The sequence below is a fragment of the Melanerpes formicivorus genome, unplaced genomic scaffold (assembly GCF_026170545.1).
Source record: "Melanerpes formicivorus ecotype bairdi unplaced genomic scaffold, bMelFor1.0.p_v2 SCAF_7, whole genome shotgun sequence".
NCBI classification, from domain to species: Eukaryota; Metazoa; Chordata; class Aves; order Piciformes; family Picidae; genus Melanerpes; species Melanerpes formicivorus.
Window position 1 is genome coordinate 355,182 of NW_027142359.1, and position 21,136 is coordinate 376,317.

The 21,136-nt window shown below is 44.0% G+C and overlaps 2 protein-coding genes across 33 annotated transcripts in view; both read left to right on the forward strand.

Moving 5' to 3' along the window:
• The window catches only part of LOC137442196 (hornerin-like), a 75,098-nt gene extending 60,753 nt beyond the window's left edge, over positions 1-14,345 (forward strand). For 16 of the 32 annotated variants that reach the window (XM_068140533.1, XM_068140536.1, XM_068140549.1 and 13 more), the window contains 15 exons: positions 944-982; positions 1,704-1,742; positions 2,430-2,468; positions 3,515-3,553; positions 4,344-4,382; positions 4,808-4,846; positions 5,220-5,255; positions 5,920-5,949; positions 7,031-7,066; positions 7,676-7,714; positions 9,305-9,343; positions 10,323-10,361; positions 11,941-11,973; positions 12,697-12,726; positions 13,132-14,345. In XM_068140533.1, the coding sequence (XP_067996634.1) occupies positions 944-982; positions 1,704-1,742; positions 2,430-2,468; positions 3,515-3,553; positions 4,344-4,382; positions 4,808-4,846; positions 5,220-5,255; positions 5,920-5,949; positions 7,031-7,066; positions 7,676-7,714; positions 9,305-9,343; positions 10,323-10,361; positions 11,941-11,973; positions 12,697-12,726; positions 13,132-13,230 (615 nt within the window). In that variant the 3' untranslated portion in view covers positions 13,231-14,345. The remainder of the gene's footprint in view (positions 1-943; positions 983-1,703; positions 1,743-2,429; positions 2,469-3,514; positions 3,554-4,343; positions 4,383-4,807; positions 4,847-5,219; positions 5,256-5,919; positions 5,950-7,030; positions 7,067-7,675; positions 7,715-9,304; positions 9,344-10,322; positions 10,362-11,940; positions 11,974-12,696; positions 12,727-13,131) is intronic. The other 16 variants (XM_068140544.1, XM_068140548.1, XM_068140554.1 and 13 more) reach the window with 14 other exon arrangements.
• A 2,521-nt stretch (positions 14,346-16,866) lies between these two features.
• SLC35A3 (solute carrier family 35 member A3) overlaps positions 16,867-21,136 on the forward strand; it is a 41,469-nt gene continuing 37,199 nt past the window's right edge. Inside the window, exon 1 of the mRNA XM_068140569.1 lies at positions 16,867-17,032. The gene's annotated coding sequence lies outside the window, so the exon portion shown is untranslated. The remainder of the gene's footprint in view (positions 17,033-21,136) is intronic.

Sequence of the window (21,136 nt, forward strand, 5' to 3'; positions counted from 1 at the left end):
CATACATCAGGAAGGGTATGCTCTGGTCAGGTCCTATGGACCAGAAGTCCATTTACTACCTGAATGTGCTCCAGAGCATAGCCTACAATTTACTTTAATCTGAAAGGCATCCAATTCACTCCAACACCACTCCATAATGCCAAACAAACTACAGTGAGTGGGGACTATCAGGAGTTTTGTCTCAAAGTCACACTCTTGATCTGTACTTTAATGCACACAGTACCTCAGCATGGGGGAATGGGTTTTGCATACTGGATGTAGATCTTAGTTCTCCCCCAGCTATATGTTGCAGTCTACCTCGGTGCATTGTCTTTAGTATCTTCATTACAGGACCCTTTTACACAGTTAACATTCCTTTAGAAGGACACATTTCTGATAGATGCTTAACACCATAACATCATATACTAAACACAAATCAGCTTCATTTTGAAGGGCACACTTCTGCTAGATGCTTAACATCATATACTAAACACAAACCAGCTTCATTTAGAAGGACATGCTTCTGATAGATGCTTAACATCATATACTAAACACAAACCAGTTTCATTTTGAAGGACAAGCTTCTGATAGATGCTTAACATCATATACTAAACACAAACCAGTTTCATTTAGAAGGACATGCTTCTGATAGATGCTTAACATCATATACTAAACACAAACCATTTTCACTTCTGAATGAGCTTAGCAGATGTTGTGGAAGCTCAGAGTACTCTGAGTGAAATAATTGGCATTTCCTTTCTGAAAGGTCTCTGAGACAGGTGTTCTGGTGCACAGGAAAAGTAGGGAAGGCCACATTTTAAGTGGATTTTAAACCCAAGCAGCAAAAAAAGAGAAAAAACAAAAGTTTTCAATAGAAATTTATATACTACTGTCCTTCCAGAAGTTTTGGGTTAAAATAGATAAAGCAAAATCACAGGTTTATTTTGTCGTTTTCTTTCCTCAGGGCTCATCATCTTTTGGAGGCAGCCAGTACAGTAGCCAAGTAAGCACTCATTCCAAAAGCAGAACCAGTCTGCCACTTCCCAAAATGATGGCCAGGCACAAATTCAGTCAAATTCAGTTTTCAGATGGGAACTACGTTTAAAGATGAGAAACCTCAGTAAATTAAATTCCTCACTGAGTGTGCTATGTCCTAAAAATAGCACACAATGAATTCTTGGTTTTGTGAAGCTTGCACAATTATGCTCACACCAAAAATAGGTGTACAGAAAAAAGAATTGAAATGTAGCATTTTTGATTCCTCCTGGACCTAATTCCATTAGGAAGAAAACCAAATCTCATCTCCTCTCTTTAAAGAGACTTCATGTATGATGTTTCACTAAGCTTGCTTAGTCTGGTTCTCAGAGTCTTGTTAGGTAACCAGTCTTACTGCTAGTTTTGGGCCAGGATTAAGCTTTCCAACTTAAAAAAAATGCCCTACACCAGAAATGAGCAGAGAAATAACTTGAAAGAACATTGCTTTAGCCATCCCAACAAGTCAGACAAAGCAGTAGGGTTTTTTGCCTTCCACCCTTGCTTAGGAACTCTTATTTCCCCAAGTTACCTCATGAGGCTTGAACTTGAGTTATTAAAATGTATGTGAAGTCCTGCTCACCTCCCTGCGCTGCCACCTTCTTCTTTTGCTCCTCTTGTCCTGGGACAGTCATGTTTTGATTTAATGAACTCCTACCACAGATAATTCACTTATTTGGTATTCCTCACAGGATTCGTATTCCTCTGGAACCAGCCAGTATGGCGGACAAGTAAGCTCTTACATTTCATATTTTGTATTATGTATTTGTTTTACCATTATCCTGCTCTTAGCAAGTAAAGGGTTCTCTAGATAGCTATCTCAATTTAGTACTTCAGAACCCTCATAGTGATCTCTGCTCTCTAGCAATACTGTGAATTCAAGGATAACAAAACTAGAGCATTTATTCTGAGAAGGTTACAAACAAACAAATAATGGAATCGAGATGTCTCAAATAATTAGGCATTCAGAAAGAATTAACTTTCAGTATTTTTTCAGGGGCCATCTTCTTATGTAGGCAGCCAATAGGGTGGACAAGTAAGCATTAGCAGTCTCCTCTTTTGCAATTTTGACCTATGCAAACTTGTAGTTCATTCATTGTCTACCCAGCTGTCTGCCTTAGGATTAGTTATCTTAATCTGAAGCCTTCTCAGTTTTCTCTGTAGCATTCTGGTGCTACTGCAGTTAAACACAAGTTCAGATGAAGACTATCATTTAAGACTAATTAAAAAGGGAATGTGAACTACATGGTTGACTCAATTGGCTCCTGAAATCTGCAGGACCTAGAGGTCATACCTTTCTGACATGAATTAGTACTCTATAAAGCTGACCAAAATTGTTTAAAGCCTTATGAAATGATTCTATGATTTTATGAAAAGGGTGCAAAGAAATTTCAGTTTTGTTATTTGTTGATACTCAGGGTTCACCTTCCTCAGGAGGCAGCCAGTATGGTGGACAGGTAAGAATTCTTCCCTTCTAGTGTTTACAACTCTATGTAAGAGCCTTGGTAGTTCTCAGTGTAAAAGAACACTTTAAAGATATTGATTTTATTAGCTTTTCTTTCATAATATCCAGACATGAAAAGCAGATTTGAAGTACTTACTTTCTTTTGGTTGCTAAGAGAGGCCTAGACTTTTCTAAAGAATCTATTTCCCAAATGACTGATAATAAATCTGCTGCATTTTGGACACATGTGTGCAATACTGCTACTATTATGAGGGTTATTAGCATGGTTATGATTGAGGTAGTAAAACTTAGGTATAAAATCATGGCCCAGTATGCTTCCAAGTGAAAGCAGAACAACATGTTCCTAAAGTTACAACTGCTTCAGTTTTTTCTGTCTAGCTGGCATATTTGCTATACTTTTGTAGACATTAAAACTCAAAACAACCCACCACCACCACCCTGTCTTGTTGAAATTAAAACTATTTGCTTTTGAGGCAGGGTTCAGTTACCTGTTGTCTCAGGATAAGTAAAGTTGCTTAGATGAGTACTTCTCTTTCTCAGATTATGAAATTAAGCAAACCCTTCATGCTACAAGTATGGTATATAAGCCACTTTTGAGAATCAGAAGTGCTGAAAACAACCTGTGGATTATCATCTCACTTCTTTATGCAAGCAAATTATCTGAAGGAATAAGGACGAATCAAAACGAAATCCTTGTTTAATCAACCAAATACAAAAGCATGCTAGTAATCAGTGTAAATGACTTGATCATTGTTTTCCTCTACATTAGCTTTTCTTTCATATTTTGTTTAATCTGTTGCTAGGTATATGGTGGTTATAAGTGTATGTGATACAAAGCTATGGGAGTGTTTTTAGGACAGGTATTTTCTGATGGATCGTGGCAAACGCAGGTGAACCTCCCTCCCTTTTGCACACATCTGGTTCAGCCCACTCCCAGTTTTACACTGAAATAAATTAGGTCTCTCTCCTTCATATGGAGCATTGTTTAAATGAGTACTGGGACATGGATATAGAGATAATTTAATTCTCCTTCTTCAGGGTTCACCTTCTTCAGCAGGCAGCCAGTATGCAGGACAGGTGAGATTCTCTTCCTAACACCCAACTTCTACATCAAACCTTGGTACTTTTCTATTGACCAAAAAAACCCCAACATTTTGAGTAAACTCTATTAATCTGGTAAGAGATGACTAGGTATCCAGAGAGATGATCTGAAACAATATAAAAACTCTGAAGGGCCACTGCTTCTGTTGTATCACAGTAAACAAAGTTCTGGCCTTGTTCTACCCTCCCACCACCTGCCCTCCTCATCCTATACTCATTTCCCTTCTGCTGCTGTCATGGTGTCTTAGTCCTAACAGTAAGGAACAGCTGGAAACAAACTGCATTCCTCATTTCCCTCTACCTATGAGACACTTGCCTTTCTTCAGCTAAATGTTGAGTTGACACCAGAGAAGCAGTATGTCTCAGGAGGGTAACAGGAGAGGTCAGGAGTTGTTAAGAGATATTCTGCACCCTTGTGAAATAAAAGATGATATATAGGGTTTCTAGTGCTGCCTAATGGTACAGCCCTTAATATGGAGGGAAATCCTTAACAAACTCATCCTTGGCCTTTGATAACATATACTGCCATATATTGGAGAGCTAATTAGAGGAGAAAAGAGATTTTTCTGGCCAAAGGCAGCCTCACAAAACTAGGTATATGAACCTCATGATAGGTATTATGGAAGATTTGCATGTAACAGACCATCCCCAATGGGCATAGAACACATAAATAGGTTGAGTGTTTATGCAATCTTTTACTGTACAAGAGAGTAAGAACTCTTAAAGAAGTTTTTTGATAGAGAAATAATTGGCACCTTTGCTTCAGGGTCCATCTTTCTCAGGTGGCAGCCATTATGGAGGACAGGTGAGAACTGGCTTTCTTTTCATGGATTATTTTTCCCCTTGCTCACCTTTCCCTCTTCTTCTGTCAAAACCAGAATATCTCTTCAAGGGGTGGCTTGCAGAAAACAGCATTTAGGCAGAAGAGATGAATATATGACCTCATGCTGTGTCAGCCCACTCAGGAAAGTAAAACGTAGGAGGCCGCCATGCATGCACAATCCAGTGCAGCAGCAGTATGCACACCTGTATGAAACTGACTTGGACTTCAGCTTTGTTGTTCTCTTGAACTAGTAGCCATCAGAAGGGCCAGTAGATTTCAGGGTGCTTACAGGAGAAGGGTTTGCATTCCTGTGACATTTAACTCCATGCAAGCCAAATAAGAGTGTGTTTTTCTGTGACAGGTCAGAGTCATGTGCAACAACTGCGCATGCTTTCTCATTTCTCTAGGGTGCAGCTTATTCAGGAAGCAGCCAGTATAGTGGACAGGTAAAACTTCCATAATATTTGCAGTTTTGCCGAGTATTTGCACGTTCAGAGTTCCTTAGGAAAACAAACCCTTTTTTTTTGTTTGGTTTTTTTCCCCCAAAGTAGGAACATTCTAAGAAAGAAGGGCTTTAAGCCAAAATAAGTGAGGACTGCTCAGTGTGGGTCTGTTTGGGATGTCAGATCATAGTATGAGCAAATGACACAGCGGGGGCCTATTTGCATGGAAATGCTTCCTTAAGCAGATTGTGGTTCCAAGAAGCCCTTTTTTGTTGTCATATTTAAACAGAAGCAATTTGAAAGACTAAAGACGACAGAGAACAAGTGAGAGTGTTACTCAGTAACACAAAAATAATTTGCTACTCATATTTTTCAGGGCTTTCCTTCAGGAGTCAGACAATCTGGCGGGCAGGTATGCTTCTATTTTTCCACACTGTCCCGCTTGCACTAAGTGTCATTCACCCTTTGCACATCTTTCCTTCACAAGAACTGTCTTCCTTCACTGCTGTCCTTTTTGACTAAAGCCTCAGCAACACATTATCTTCCTTTTCTGTGTTGTTCAGATGTCTTGCAGACCAGAGCAGCAAGTAGTAACAGAACAGCAGTCGAGTTTAAACTTCTGTACCTGCTTTGGTGCTACACATTTTACGCAGACTGAATGTGAAAAGTGAGATAGTGAACCCTCAGAGTAGAAATCACCTAGTAGGCCTCCACTGGATGTCATCTCTAATGTTTTCTGAAACATCTGTAGCGTGGAAGAGTACTGCATGTACTCCAGCTGCTCTAGCACCTCCAAGTTAAAAAAAAAACCCAGCCAACAAACCACTCTATTTTCTGTAGTACCACCCAGAATTCTTTACTCATCCTTTTGGTGAGTGAGGCTTTTACTGTAAATTTTAAATGAGAAGTTAGAAGACTACAAAATTTGACCAGTAAGTGCACAGCTAGCCTGAAAGGACAGTGGGGAGAGAAGAAACTACTGCTTAGATAGAGCTTGGTGAGTCTATGCTTTACTAAATCAGAGGCCTCTGCCAGTGACAGACAAGGAAACTAAGTTTGGTTGTGTTTTTGTACAGGGTGGATGTGTGTGCCCCGGTGGAAGTCCAGTAAGTATCCTCTGCCTTTGTATGTTTTTCATAGCATGTGTACATACTGGAAAATTCCCAAGGAAATATATGTTTCACAATAATTCTGTCTGTGAATTTATTTGCATGCTTGTGACAGTTTTAGATGGGTTAAACCATCACCATGCTGAAAGCTTGTTTTTCACATTGTGCTAAAGTGAGAAATGATTAACCTTCTAAGGACAAAAACATTAAATGACTTGCAGCTGTAGCATTGTATGCAGAACTATCTAGCCAGGTGCATTTCTCTTTTCCATGAAATACATAAATCACACTTTCCCTACCCTGGATTCAAGAAGGAGTAACATTCTCCAGTATCTCTATTAAAGGAAGACTATCTCAGCATAATATCCCGACATGAAAAGCAGATTTGAAGTACTTACTTTCTTTTGGTTGCTAAGAGAGGCCTAGAACTTTCCTAAAGACTCTATTTCCCAAATGACTGATAATAAATCTGCTGCATTTTGGACACATGTGTGCAATACTGCTACTATTATGAGGGTTATTAGCATGGTTATGATTGAGGTAGCAAAACTTAGGTATGAAATCTTGGCCCGGTATGCTTCCAAGTGAAAGCAGAACAACATGTTCCAAAAGTTACAAGTACTTCAATTTTTTCTGTCTAGTTGGCATATTTGCTATACTTTTGTAGACATTAAAACTCAAAACAAGCCACCACCACCACCCTGTCTTGTTGAAATTAAAGCTATTTACTTTTGAGGCAGGGTTCAGTTACCTGTCGTCTCAGTGTAAGTAAAGTTGCTTAGATGAGTACTTCTCTTTCTCAGATTATGAAATCAAGCAAACCCTTCATGCTATAAGTATGGTATATAAGCCACTTTTGAGGATCAGAAGTGCTGAAAACAACCTGTGGATTATCATCTCACTTCTTTATGCAAGCAAATTATCTGAAGGAATAAGGATGAATCAAAACGAAATCCTTGTTTAATCAACCAAATACAAAAGCATGCTAGTAATCAGTGTAAATGACTTGATCATTGTTTTCCTCTACATGACTCTGAATTTTATACAGAGTAAACAAGCTAAATTTTGTTCAATACAGGGCTCTTTTGGAGGAAGCAGCTACCATGGTGGACAGGTGGGCAATTTGTCTTAAATATTTACACAGATCTGTTCCTCAGGAACAAACGTGGCTCAGTTGCCATATTGGAATGGCCTGGACCCCATTAAATACTGAGTTCAGTTCAGTCACAGAGATAGAGACAACAGCTACAGAGAGTGGATGTGGGTTTTATTGAATCACTTGTGACATTTAAGTTGTACTTTTCTATAGACCAAAGCCAAGATTTTACTTTGTAGTTATAAAAGCTTTCTGACTTCAAAAAAATACTGAAGACTAACAGAATAACAGGCTGCCCAGAGAGGTTGTGGAGCTTCCTTCTCTGGAAACTTTTCAGCCCTGTCTGGATGCATTCCTGTAGGACCTGCACCAGGTCCTGCTCTGGCAGGGAGGCTGACTGGAAGATCTCCAGAATTCCCTTCCAACCCCTAACACCCTGTGATCCTGTGATCTCATTGCATATGCCACTAATGCAAAGTGTGGACAAGCAGCCATTTGCCACTGCATTAAAAACTGTGTAGAGTTCTCCCAGTTAATCAGTGCCATGAGTATTGTTCACAGGAGGTCCAGGGGCTTTCTTGATGCTAGGTGGTATTTATTTATAAGAGCTTCACGTTCTCCTTACAGGGTGCGCCGTATTTTGGAAACAGACAGTACGGGGGACAGGCAAGCAATTTTTCTTTGCTTTCAAGATTTTCCTCCTGCTTGCTACTTACTACATGAAAAATGTGATGCAGTGCATTTACTCCCAGGCAGTTTTTCAGAATCCTTTTGCTCTCAATAAAAACCTGAAAACAGGGCCCACCCCCCAGTAACCAAAATGGAGTAGTGTGAACAAACTGCAATTTAAAGAAACTGCAGGGATCATCATTTTAGTTGCTTTACCTCAGAATCCCCCTTATCTCAAGTGATTATTTGAATTAACCATTTTTATGCTTCAGTTTCACATTGCTAAGACAGTGGTTCAGGATTCAATTGTATTGAAATTACCCTGTTCAGGAAGGACAGGGATCTACTACACAGAATCCAATGGAGGGCCACAAGGATGCTGAAGGGACTGGAGCACTGTCTGATGAGGAAAGGCTGAGAGCCCTGGGGCTGTTTAGTGTGGAGAGGAGAAGATTGAGAGGGGATCTAATCAATGTCTATAAATATCTGAGGGCTAGGGGTCAGGAAGAAAAGGACAGCCTCTGCTCACTTGTGCCCTGGATAGGACAAGGGGCAATGGATATAAAATACAGCACAGGACATGAGGAGGAACTTCTTTACTGTAAGGGTCTCAGAGCACTGGAACAGGCTCCCCAGAGAGCTTGTGGAGCCTCCTCCTCTGGAGTCTTTCAAGTCCTGTCTGGATGTGTTCCTTTGCAACCTGCGCTAGATTCTGTGGTCCTGCTCTGGCAGGGGTGTTGGACTCAATGATCTTCCGAGGTCCCTTCCCACCCCTAACATCCTGTGATCCTTTCTTTTTTAATTTGTTTACATTAAATACTTGGAAATTTGATACAAACTGTACCAGCAGATACTGCTTTGTAAACACACATTCTGATGTTTTACCCACAGCAATACTACTTTCCTCATCTACAGCTGCAATTCAAGTCTCTTACTTTACGCAGCTCCCTATGTACCTTTTGTAGACTCAGTTGTTTGTCAAGAACTCCTGCTAGCCCAGATAGCTATTCATTACATCTGTTACCTATCTAATAAGAAGGGGGAACATACTTTTAATTAGTGTTACTCTGTTGCCAGTGTTTTGCTCTGCTATACTGAAAAATATTTCTTCTTACCCCCTTGGCAAGCATTTGTGTTCAGTTTTACTCTCTTAAGAAGGTCACTTGTTGTAGGATGCATTTTTATGATGCAAACCCTTCCCCCCCCCCCAATTACTTACTTGGAATAATAAAGCTGTTCTTAAGATAATGCACAGGATGTTCTCTGAACACATTTGACCTAGCAGAAAATCTTAACTAGATTATTATTTTGTTTCTCTTGAGCAGAGTCATACTCCAAAGACACTTTATATCCATGTATTTAAGTCAGAGAACAGTAGGTGTTCTGACACTCTTGGCCACATTTACTACCTTCAACTATTAAGAAACTTAAAGGAATGAAGTCAGAAATCTTGCTCTGAATCTTTTCAGATTTATGTGCTTTCCTTCTGTGTTCTTCAATCTACACATGCACAGAAAAGAGTAACTGTTGTGTTTTCTGCCAATGCTCAAGCACTTAAGTTTCCTGTGCTTTTGTTTTTCTTTACAGGGATATTCTCCCTCAGGAGGCAGCCAGTATGGTGGGCCTGTGAGTATATGCTGTTCCCATCCCATCACTCCTAACACTTCCCTGTACTTCCTGGATCAGATCAATTACTTGCTGTGAAAGATGCATTCATTTGGCCATAGCTGAGGTACCAGACAATGAAAGTCATTTCAGTGAGCTGAACAAGCTAATTGGTTACAATCACAGGATTGTTTTGGTTGGAAAAAACCCTTTAGTATCAGAATCAAGCCATTACCTAACTCTATCAAGTCTGATGCTAAACCATGTCCCTTAACACCACAACCCTGTGTCTTTTAAAAGCCTCCAGTGATTAGCAACATTTTCAGTGAAGACTTTTCTTCTAATAGTCAATTTAAATCCCTTCTGGTGCAATCTGAGGTAATTTCTTCTTATTCTAACACTTGTTACTAAGGAGAACCGACCAACCCCCACCTTGCTACAACCTCCTTTCAGGTAGTTGTAGAGAGCCTCCTTTGTAGAGAGCCTCCTTTTCTCCAGGCTAAAAAATTCCAGTCCCTCAGCTGCTCCTGTTCTCCAGGACCTCAATGTCTTTCTTGTAGTAAGGGCCCCAAAACTGAACCCAGTACTCAAGGTGAGGCTTCCCCATTGCTGAGTATAGGGAAACAATGGCTTCCTTGGTCCTGCTTGTCACACTGTTCCTGATACAGGCCAGGATGCTCTTGGCCTTCTTGGCTGCCTAGGCAGCTGCTGGTGTCTGAATTGCTGCTGTGTATCAACTGTTCCTTTGAACACACCATAATTGTTGTATTTCATAACACTGCTTTCTTGATTCAGAGTAGCAAAGTGCCATTGGTTTGGTGTGCAGTAGACATCTTAAATTTTAGGTACTCCATTTACATCCATACCTTTAGGTACTCCATTGACATCCATACCTTTAGGTACATCCAAGTAAATTTGTCCTAAGTGCTCCACAAATTGTCCCAATACAGTGACAGGAGGACTTTTCATGCCATTAACATATTTGATTGACTTCTTACAGGGCTCCTATTCTTCTGGAGGCAGACAACATGGTAAACCAGTAAGTAAAAAAATTTCAAGTTTAACTGTTTTTTTAAATAAGCCTGTTTAAAATATATATATATATATATATGTGTGTCACATGATTTACTTCTCTGTGATAATCTCAGTGAATACAAACCCATTTATTTTCACACAATTCCGTGGTTGTGAGCCAGCATTTTACTCTGCAGCTGAACTTCCAGTCAATTTCTGGATTAGTTTTAGTAACCACAGAGTGAGATTACAGGAGTGGGGGTTATCTCTTATAAAACACAAGATGTTATCCACCTATCATAAAGTGGAGACAAACATCACAGTTTCTTATACATGAATCCTGTTTTGTGTACTGTATTTGATGGCATTTCATAAAGAATCGATGCTTATGAGATTTCCTTTTGGCAATGCCATTCAAATGAGCAGAGCAGCTTTGCCAGAAAACTGAACAGGACTTTTGTAGAACATCTAATTTTTCAGTATCCAGTTAGTTTTTCAGTTACCTTTTTTTATCACAGCTTTCTTCAATCAGGGTTGTAAACGACTCTAACATTTACTTCTGCGAAATCTAACTACAGACTGGTTCCAGGAGAATCAGTCTTTAACTGCATCTTATTAGTGTTTCCTTTCTGCATAGTAAACACACCATAATAGGAGGAGACTTTCTAGGGTGCTTGGTTGCATTGTTTAGTTGGTTAGGTGGTGTTGGATGGTGGGCTGGACGCGATGGTCTTGAAGGTCTCTTCCAACCTATTCTATTCTACTCTACAAAACAGTACCACAGTAGCATCACAGTATCACCAAGGTTGGAAGAGACCTCAAAGATCAAGTCCAACTCGTCACCACAGACCTCATGACTAAACCATAGCTCCAAGTGCCACGTCCAATCCCCTCTTGAACACCTCCAGGGATGGTGACTCCACCACCTCCCTGGGCAGCACACTCCAATGGCTAACAACTCTCTCAGTGAGGAACTTTCTCCTCACCTCGAGCCTAAACTTCCCCTGGCGCAGCTTGAGACTGTGTCCTCTCATTCTGGTGCTGGTTGCTTGAGAGAAGAGACCAACCTCCTCCTGGCTACAACAACCCTTCAGGTAGTTGTAGAGAGCAATGAGGTCTCCCCTGAGCCTCCTCTTCTCCAGGCTAAACAATCCCAGCTCCCTCAGCCTCTTCTCATAGGGCTTGTGCTCAAGGCCTCTCCCCAGCCTTGTTGCCCTTCTCTGGACACATTCAAGAGTCTCAATGTCCTTCTTAAACTGAGGAGCCCAGAACTGGACACAGGACTCAAGGTGTGGCCTAACCAGTGCAGAGTACAGGGGCACAATGACTTCCCTGCTCCTGCAGGCCACAGTATTCTTGATGCAGGCCAGGATGCCATTGGCCTTCTTGGCCACCTGGGCACACTGCTGGCTCATGTTCAGCCAGATGTCAATCAGTACCCCCAGGGTACCAATTTCCCCAGAGACCTAGTGTGCTCCAAGAAATGACATAGTTTAGCTCTGCTCTATTACAGACACATTTCAGTACAGACACCCCAGTGCCTGGGACATGATTCACTAAGAATCTGGTACAATCAAAATAAATGGTTTATAATTACTTTACAGGGCTACCAAGGAAGCACTTACTCTGGGAAGCAGGTGAGAATACTTATCATGTCTTATCTGTATCTGAATTGTAGTGTTTTCATCTTCTTTTCTAAGTAAACAAAGAAGCTGAGTGCTTGATCAAGCAATTGGGGATGGTTTGGTCTGAGGATAATATTCTGTATTAGTTCCATTTATGTTAGAGCATATTTCAAGAAACAACTGTGAAAATTCCACCTCAGCCTGGGAAAGCTATCTCAGTATCAGTTACATTTTAAATCTGAACCTGTCTTGCTTCACATCCTCTTTAGTGTTCTTGTTACATTTTGCTGTCCTCTGTGTTTAAATTCCTGTTCTCTGTGTGGATTTTATAGGCTCTGCTCAATTAATCCTTCATTTTTTTTTCACAAGCTAGATTGTTGAGGTTTTCACTGGCAGGTTCTCTGGTTTCATGTTTGTGTTTTGTGGTTTTTTTTTTCCATAATGCTTGCTAATTTTTAACATCCTTTTTCAACTGTAGCGAGGGAAAAAGATAATGGAATGAGAGAAAAATAATAGACTCTTGTCCTGTCATCAATTTTAGCTGGAAATATTCAGATGTAAGACACAATAGAGTGTAACTAAAAATTATTTATCTATGCAAAACCACTTTCCTCTTGAAGAACTTTAACCTGTGCTGTGGGTTAGGCTATTAACATTTTGTTGCTCAAAGGCAAAGCTGTGTTCAGAACCATTGGGTGGGAACATTTCTAGACTTATCTGTTTGTTTGGTTTCAGAATTCAACTAGCTCAGGTGGCAGTCAAGTGGTAAGCATTTCTCCTTCTACATTCTACTGGCTTCTTCCTATGCATGTTGTAGAAAACTGAAGGCATTGCTTATACTCAGATTTCCTGTCTCTGTATAAATGCTGAAGAACACATGTGCAACACATTGTTCTTGAAACTGTTCACATTTAATGAGGAGAGGTGGGGGCCACATCATGTTCAATATTTTTGATCCTATCACTTAAAAACTACCTATCACTTAAAAGCTAAACACCTGTGGATTCACCTGTACCATAGCTGTGGCACATGCCCTTTTAACATTAGAAGTTGCCCACATTAGAGATGGGGTGAAGAGAAAAAGTTTTCTCTGGAACTTTCTATGATTTTGTAATTGTAACAGAACTATTTTTAACGTGGTTTATCAAATTGCTCTCTCTTTTTTTATAGAACTCTGCTGGGAAACACTCCACTCCCCAACTCCTGCTCTTGTTCAGTGTTTTGAGTGCCTTTGTGCTCTCTTCTGCTACATCCAAGTGGTCTATATGAACTTCTGAAGAGTTGCTTGGCATCCTAGACATGGATTATACTCAGTAATATTAGAATAATTAGCTGATGTAAAAAGAAGAAATAATCCTTAACTCAAATTGGCAGATGTTACTTGGCTGTTATGTTGTACATCGACCTAGTATGTCAAGCCTCTCCTTGCTTTACCTTTGGTTTTAGTCTGTAGTAGATATCATTAGTTTTGTCAGTGGTTTAGGCATCACTTTAAGAGAACATATTTGTAACCCCTACCTACTTGATTTATTTGTATTTCCAACGGGGAATGTGATTTAATACCACTCATAAATCTGACTGGTGTGACAAAGGCTTAGAAAAGACTTGGTTATTAACCAGGTTCAAACAAATTGTCATACACACAAACTGAGCACCATGCCAGGTTGTCATCCATAAAATGAGGCTAACACAGGCATCTGATAAGCAGTTCTCCAAGGGACAGAAGATGCTAAAGTCATACCAGAGTATTGGTTTTAGTCTCTATTGTAATCAAATGCAAGTTCAATATGGAAGTTGCAAAGCAAACAAAACCACCCAAATAAATAATCCATGGGAATGAACCGAGCAAAAGCAAGGCTGAACTCTCTTCAGACTGATTCCAAACACCCAGAGTTCTGTGGAGAATTGTATGAGGAAACATGTCCCAGATCAGGCTAGAAGCTGATGAAAACCAAAGCATTCCTTGGGAAGGAATGGAAATCTAGTGAAGTTCGTCAAACTGATATTATCTGTGCACCTCTTCTCAAGTAGTTACTCTAACCTGTGCTACCTGATCCATCTGCACATTTAATTTCAAGACAGATGCTGCAGGTACAGGTAGTTGTCATCACAGAAAGGCTGTGACCCATTTTAGTACTGAGGAACACCCTGCACTAAATGATGTTGGAGCTGCCAGAGCCACCTGCTGTTGCTGCAGTGACCACTGTTCAGGCACTTTGTCAGTAGTGGTGTGTCCATTGTCCTGCCACTCCTACAGCTCCCACATCAGCATTAGCCACGGGCTAGGCGAGTTTGGTGGTAACAAAGTACATTCTCCTAAAGCATCCTTCTAATTCATGTCCTATCAAACATGTGCCTGGTATTAAAATTATATTTACTGGTAATATTCTTGTCTCTCATGGTTTGCAACTGCAATTGATGAAATAGATTTGAAGTTCTGCTACCACCTTCTGTGGGGCCAGCATTTCACCTGTTTTTGATATGCTGCACAGTAAACACTCCCATTTGCCAACCAAGAGGGAATCAAACCAAGCTGAAGCATAAAGGAGTTTTGCCTAATGAGATCTTACAGAATGTTAGGGGTTGGAAAGAACCTTGAAAGATCATCTAATCCAAGCCCCCTGCCAGAGCAGGAGCACCTAGAGTAGGTCATACAGGAATGCATCCAGGCAGGTTTTTATTATCCCCAGAGAAGAAGACTCCACAACCTCTCTGGGCAGCCTGTTCTAATGTTCTACCACCCTCACAGTGAAAAAGGTTTTCCATATGTTCCCACGGAACCTCCTATGCTCCAGCTTGCACGTGCTGCCCCTTGTCCTATCTCTGGACATCACCAAGCAGAGCCTGGCTCCATCCTCTTGGCACTCACCCTGCACATCTTTATAAACATGAATGAGGTCACCTCTCAGGCTCCTCCTCTCCAAGCTCAAGAGCCCTCAGCTCCCTCAGGCTCTCCTTATAAGGAAGACGTTCCACTCCCCTAATCATTTTTGTGGCTCTGCTTTGGATTCTTTCAAGTAGTTCCCTGAGGTCCTTCTTGAACTGAGGGGCCCAGAACTGGACACAACATTCCAGATGCAGCCTCACCAGGGCAGACAAGAGGGAGAGGAGAACCTCCCTCAGCCTACTGACCACAGCCCACGATGCAATTGGCCTTCTTTCTGTCCACCTGGAGCCCCAGGTCCTTTTCCCCTAATGCTGCTCTCCAAGAGGTCAGTCCCCAGCCTATACTGCTCCAGGGGTTCTTCTTTCCCAGATGCAAGACCCTACATTTGCCCTTGTATTTCATTCAATTTTTCCCTGCCTAGCTCTCCAGCCTAAGTCTCACTGAATGGCTGCACAACCTTCCTGTGTCAGCCACTCCATCCATTAGGTGTCCTCAGCAAACTTGCTGGCAGTGCTCTCTGTGCCCTCATCCAGGTCGTTGATGAGTATATTGAACAGCTCTGGTCCCAATACTGATGCCTGAAGGACTCCACTAGACACAGGCCTCCAACCAGACTCCGTCCCATTCACCACAACTCTGACTTATTTCCTTTAATCAGTTCCTATCCACCTCACTACCTGATCATCCAGACCACACTTCCTCAGTTTAGCTATCAGGATGCTGTAGGAGACATTGCCAAATGCTTTACTGAAATCAAGACAAACCACATCCACTGCTCTGCCATCATCTATCCACCTGGTTATGTCCTCATAGGAGGCTATCAGGTTGGTCAAACATGACTAATACAATCTGTTTAGATTAAAAACAGAAAGAAGTTTATGATTCCCCTTGGTAAAACCACAATGGCTGCTCCCAATAACCTTCTTGTCCTTGATATGCCTAAGGACAGCGCCAAGAATAAGTTGTTCCATCACCCTTCCGATGGAGCTGAGGCTGACCAGTCTATAGTGACCCGGGTCCTCCTACTTGCCCTTTCTGAAGGCTTGAGTGCTGCAGTGCTCAGGCACCTCTCTTGTTTCCCATGCCTTACCAACGATGATAGGGGTTTGGAATACCCAGTGAGAGTGTCTTTGAGCAGTCCATATCTGAACTCAGAATCACAGAAATATCAGGTTGGAAAAGGCCCTCAGGATCACCAAGTCCAACCCAGTACCTTACTCTACAAACTTCACCCCCAAACCACAGCCCCAAGCACCACATCCAAACCACCTTTAAACACATCCAGGCTTGGGGACTCAATCACCTCCCTGGGCAGCACATTCCAATGCCTGACCTCTCCTGATGGGAAAAAATTCTTCCAACTGTCCAGCCTAAACCTACCCAGTTGCAGCTTGAGACTATTCCCTCTTGTTCTATCACTAATGACCTGTGAGAAGAGACCAGCACCAGCCTCTCCACAACCTCCTTTCAGGTAGTTGTAGAGAGCCATGAGGTCTCCCCTCGGCCTCCTCTTTTCCAAACTAACCATCCCCAGCTCCTTCAGGTGCTCTTCACAAGATTTATTCTCCAGGCCCTTCCCCAGCCTCCTTGCCCTCCTCCACAGCTCGCACTCTCCTCGCTCTTCTTCAATACACTGGTGACGGATTCCACTCCGGTGCCAGTGGCCGCGGCCACGTCCCGTTCACAGCCTGTTCTCGCAGCGCGCTGCCTTCCCGCCTGTCCGGCGGCGACCGAGCGCCCGGGGATCGCGGTTCCCATCGGCGGCGCCGCTCCGCGCGACGCTGCCCTAACGGCCGCCGCAGCGCCACGAGCGTCGGCCCCGTGCCAGCCGCAGCGGGGGGGCTCTGCATTTGGCAAGGGTCTCCTCCCGCCCCCGCCGCCGCTTCGGCCACGGCATTGGCCCCACAGCCCCCTGGGCCCGTCCCACCTCCGCCAGCCGAAAACCCGGCCCCCAGCTCCCATACAGACGGGCAGGCTACCGCTTTGCTCCACGCCACGGCGGCTCAGGGGTTCGTGATGGGCGAGGCGCGCTGCTTGCCGCGGCCCTGGGAACGGAGCGGGCGGGGCCACGGCTGCAGCCGGAGCCTTTGCGGGACGGGACCGCGGGACCCGGAAATACCGGGTGGCTGGTGGGAGCCGAGCCGGCGGTGAGGGGCGAGCTGGGCCGCCGGCCGGGTGCTGCAGGTGGGAGGCCGGGGCCAGGGCTGGGAAGAGCAGAGCCCGGCTGAGGCTGCCCCGGGCTGAGGCTGCCCCGGAGCGAGCGGTGCAAGGGTTATGGATGAGGGAGACCTTCCATGTGGGAGGGAGAGACGCTTGGAGGCGGTGGATGGGGTGGGAAGCAGGTCTGTGGAAACAGGCTGGGGTGGGATTGAAGAGATGCTGAGAATAAATGTAAATGGAATGGTCTGGAGAAGAGGGAGGGGAGGGGTGAAGATGAAGTTCCTGTGGGGAAGCAGCTGTCTGTGAAGTTGGGAAAGAACACGGGTCTGGTCGGCAGCTTCTGTCATTGTGGCTAAGGTTGTGCCTCACTTGCTGCGTTTCTTCTCGGTGGAGGCGCGGGTGCTGCTTGCTATGCCTGATGGTAGTGCTGGATGTGAAGTTAACAAATGCTTGATGTATAAGTGTTTTCATACTGAGGGTTGGAAATGAGAAGTGCTCTAGCAGTGCAGAGCTTATCCATGAAGTCGGAAAATCAGAAGCTGCAGAGATAACGAACATAATGAAGATAATACATTATATGGAATAGGCAGGAAGGTGAAAGATAAGCACCAGAAGGTACTTCAAGTTGTTTCATTTTATTGGCTCGTATAAAGTGTATTTTAAATCAGTATGAGGATTGGGTACCAGATAAAAGATTTTTAAGTAATGATTGGGTGGAGAAGTCTGAGACTGCTTTCTGCAATGGACGGATGTGTTGTTTAGGACATAAAGAACATAGGCAGCAAACCTCTCTAAAACTGACTGAAGGCTGCCGTGAGAAGCTTATCTGCCATGAGAGCCTCTACACAGCAGGGCAGGAATCTAAGGCAGCCTTTGCTTTTCAAAAAGCATATGTGCAGACTGGCAACGTGGGATTTAGGATGAGCATTAGGTGGTGGACTGCTTCTCACGGAGTCTATGGGGTTGCCTTTCTCCACTGGCATTATGCTTGATTCATCCGAACTCTTTGCGTGTGGATTGAGTTGAGGCTGGCCTGTTCAGCCGTCCTCTGCACAGGATCAGCTCCACAAACACTGTCACTGTATAGACAGTTTGCTGCAGGAGACTATCTCTGTGACACATGATTTTATAAGAGAGTAAGAAGCATCAGATTTATCGAAGAGACTCGGAGTTTGAGGAAGGTGATAGCTGTGCAGAAACTGAGTTACAGTCACAGCATCACAGAATTTCAGGTCTGAAGGGACGTCAAGGATCGTCTCTTCCAACCTTTCTTGGTAAAACTATGGTGTAGACAGCATCCTGTCCAGCTGAATCTTAAAAAAGGCCAATGCTGGAAAAAGGAACTTCTTCCTTCAGAAACTGTATCTCATGCTTCGCTCGTACTTTGCTAGGCATTGTGAAAACTTGTGATTGAAAATTATGGTTCTGGGAGGTGAGGATCCCTTGGTTTGGGGTGCTTGGTGGTCTGGATTGTAGAAATCCAATGTATATCAAAAATACTGGTTTGGAGGAAAACTACAGTGGTAGTCAGTATGAAATTGTTTTATTTAGAGCAGTGTATTGTTAGTAGTGACTCTATCTTTTTAGCAGTCTTCCAAGCTGCCTGCACAGGCTAATTCCTTTTGCTAGTTGTTTGCAATAGTGAGAAAAAGGCAGGGATCATCTGAACCATGTACCTAGGGAAATGTGTCTGCTTAAAAACAGTTCCAGATCCGGCGGTGATACATGAGGCTAAGACATAGTTGACCTTTGGGACAGGCTTGCTAGAAAAAGTTATGCCTCTCCCCAGCGCGTGGCTGAGGAGAGAGGCAGCTTGAGAAGCGCAGCTCTGGGAGTTTGGCTTTTGGCTTTGATTCCCTTGCTTTTCAGGCGGTAAGGGGCTGGTGGCTTGGGACTTTCCAAAGAGAGGAGGAGGGGCAGCGGGCTCGGATTGCCTACCTGCCGGAGGGCAGTGACGTAGCTGGGGGAGGGGTTGCCGCGGAGACCGCGCGCAAACCAAACAGAACCCAGCGCGTGGCTGAGGAGAGAGGCAGCTTGAGCAGCGCAGCTTGAGCAGCGCAGCTTGAGAAGCGCAGCTCGAGCAGCGCAGCTTGAGAAGCGCAGCTCGAGCAGCGCAGCTTGAGCAGCGCAGCTCAGCCTTCTCACTGACAGGGGGAAAAAAAAAAAAAAAAAAAAAGCCGTGTGGAGAGGGTGGTTACTACAAGATGGTGACCACTAGAGCAAAGGCTAGCAGAAGGACAGTGGGCACCCAAACAGAGACCACACACAAGGATGCAGATGTTCAGGTAGGTGGCTGCAGTGAGTGCTGGAACCTGGCACTCGACATGGAGGCTGGAGGGAGCAGCTCCTGTTTCAGGTGTGAGCAGGTCAGTGATCTGATGAGCATGGTGGTCAAACTAAAAGAAGAGGTGGAAAGGCTAAGAGCTAGAAGAGATGGCGAGCAGAAAATTGACAATTCCCATAATGTAATCTCTTCTAAACCAGAACAGGGGGTAACACTTAGGGGAACAGGGAGTTTGATACCTTCCCAGAAGCAAGATTCTCAACCTCCCTGTAGTAACCCCCATGAGCAGGGCCAATGGGAACAGGTCTCTGCCCGACGGAAGAAATGCAAACAAAGGAAGTCTGCTACTTTGAGCAGCACACTGCCTCCAGTGCAGTTACAGAACAGGTATGAGGCTCTGCAGGAGGAACAGGTCATTGGTAAGGTCGAGGACTCAAGAAGGTCAGAAGCTGCACCAATGACAGGTTGCCTCAGGCCAGCCATCAAAACTTACCCAGAAAAGAAACCTCGCAGGGTCATCGTTACAGGAGACTCCCTACTGAAGGGAACAGAGGGCCCAATATGCAGACCAGACCCATTTCATAGAGCGTTCAGCTGCCTCCCTGGTGCCCAAGTAAAAGATGTTGTAGATGGAATTCCCAACCTTGTGAGTCCTTCGGACTACTACCCACTGCTGGTCTTTCAGGTGGGCAGTGACGATGTAACAATGAGAGGCTCACAATCTATTAAAAAAGACTTCAGAACCTTAGGGCAAATGCTAAAGGGATCAGGGGCTCAAGTCGTGTTCTCTGCCATCCCTCTAACGTCAGCAATGGATGAGGACACACTGAGGAAGGGCCGACAGATCAATTCATGGCTCAGGGGCTGGTGCCATCAACAGGGCTTTGGGTTCCACAATCATGGACTGGTTTTCAAGGCACCTGAGCTGAAAACAACTCATGGGACACACTTGTCCCAGAGTGGGATAAGAATCCTGGGGCAGGAATTGGCAGGGCTCATTGATAGGGCTTTAAACTAGATTTGAAGGGGGAAGGGGTTAATAGTCTCCTGCTGGCTGGTGACAAACAGAGGGGCAGCTCACCAGCAGTAGAGAGAAGGAGAGCTGGTAAGGGCTCTCAACTTGCTGCCCTGAGGCAAGCCACGAATGATCCATCAGGACATTCTGTGGAAACCGAGGGGATTTGGCACAAGAGGAGGACAGGGCCAGCCCAGCTGAAGTGCTTCTATGCTAATGCGCGCAGCTTGGGCAACAAACAGGATGAGTTAAGGGCCACTGTGCTGCTGGGATGCCACGACATAGTGGCTGTTACTGAAACTTGGTGGGATGAATCCCATGACTGGGATGTAGGCATAGATGGGTATAAACTCTTTAGGAAGGATAGGCAGGGAAGGAGAGGAGGAGGTGTTGCCCTCTATGTCAATAGCCAGTTGGAATCAGTGGAGCTCCAACTGGGGAGGGATGATAAGCTAGTTGAGAGTGTATGGGTCAAAATTAAAGGCAGGACAGGGGAAGAAGATATTACTGTGGGGGTCTCCTACAGGCCACCTGACCAGCAGATCCAAGCAGATGAGGCCCTCCATAGGCAAATAGAAGCAGCTTCCAGGTCACAAGCTCTGGTCCTCATGGGTGATTTCAACCACCCGGACATCTGCTGGAGGGACAACACAGCAAGGCACCAGCAATCCAGGATGTTCCTGGACTGCATAGAAGACAACTTCCTCCTCCAAATGGTGGAGGAACCAACAAGAAATGGTGCTATGCTGGACCTTGTTCTCACCAACAGGGAAGGGCTGGTAAGCAATGTGAGGCTCATAGACGGCCTTGGCTGCAGTGACCATGAAGC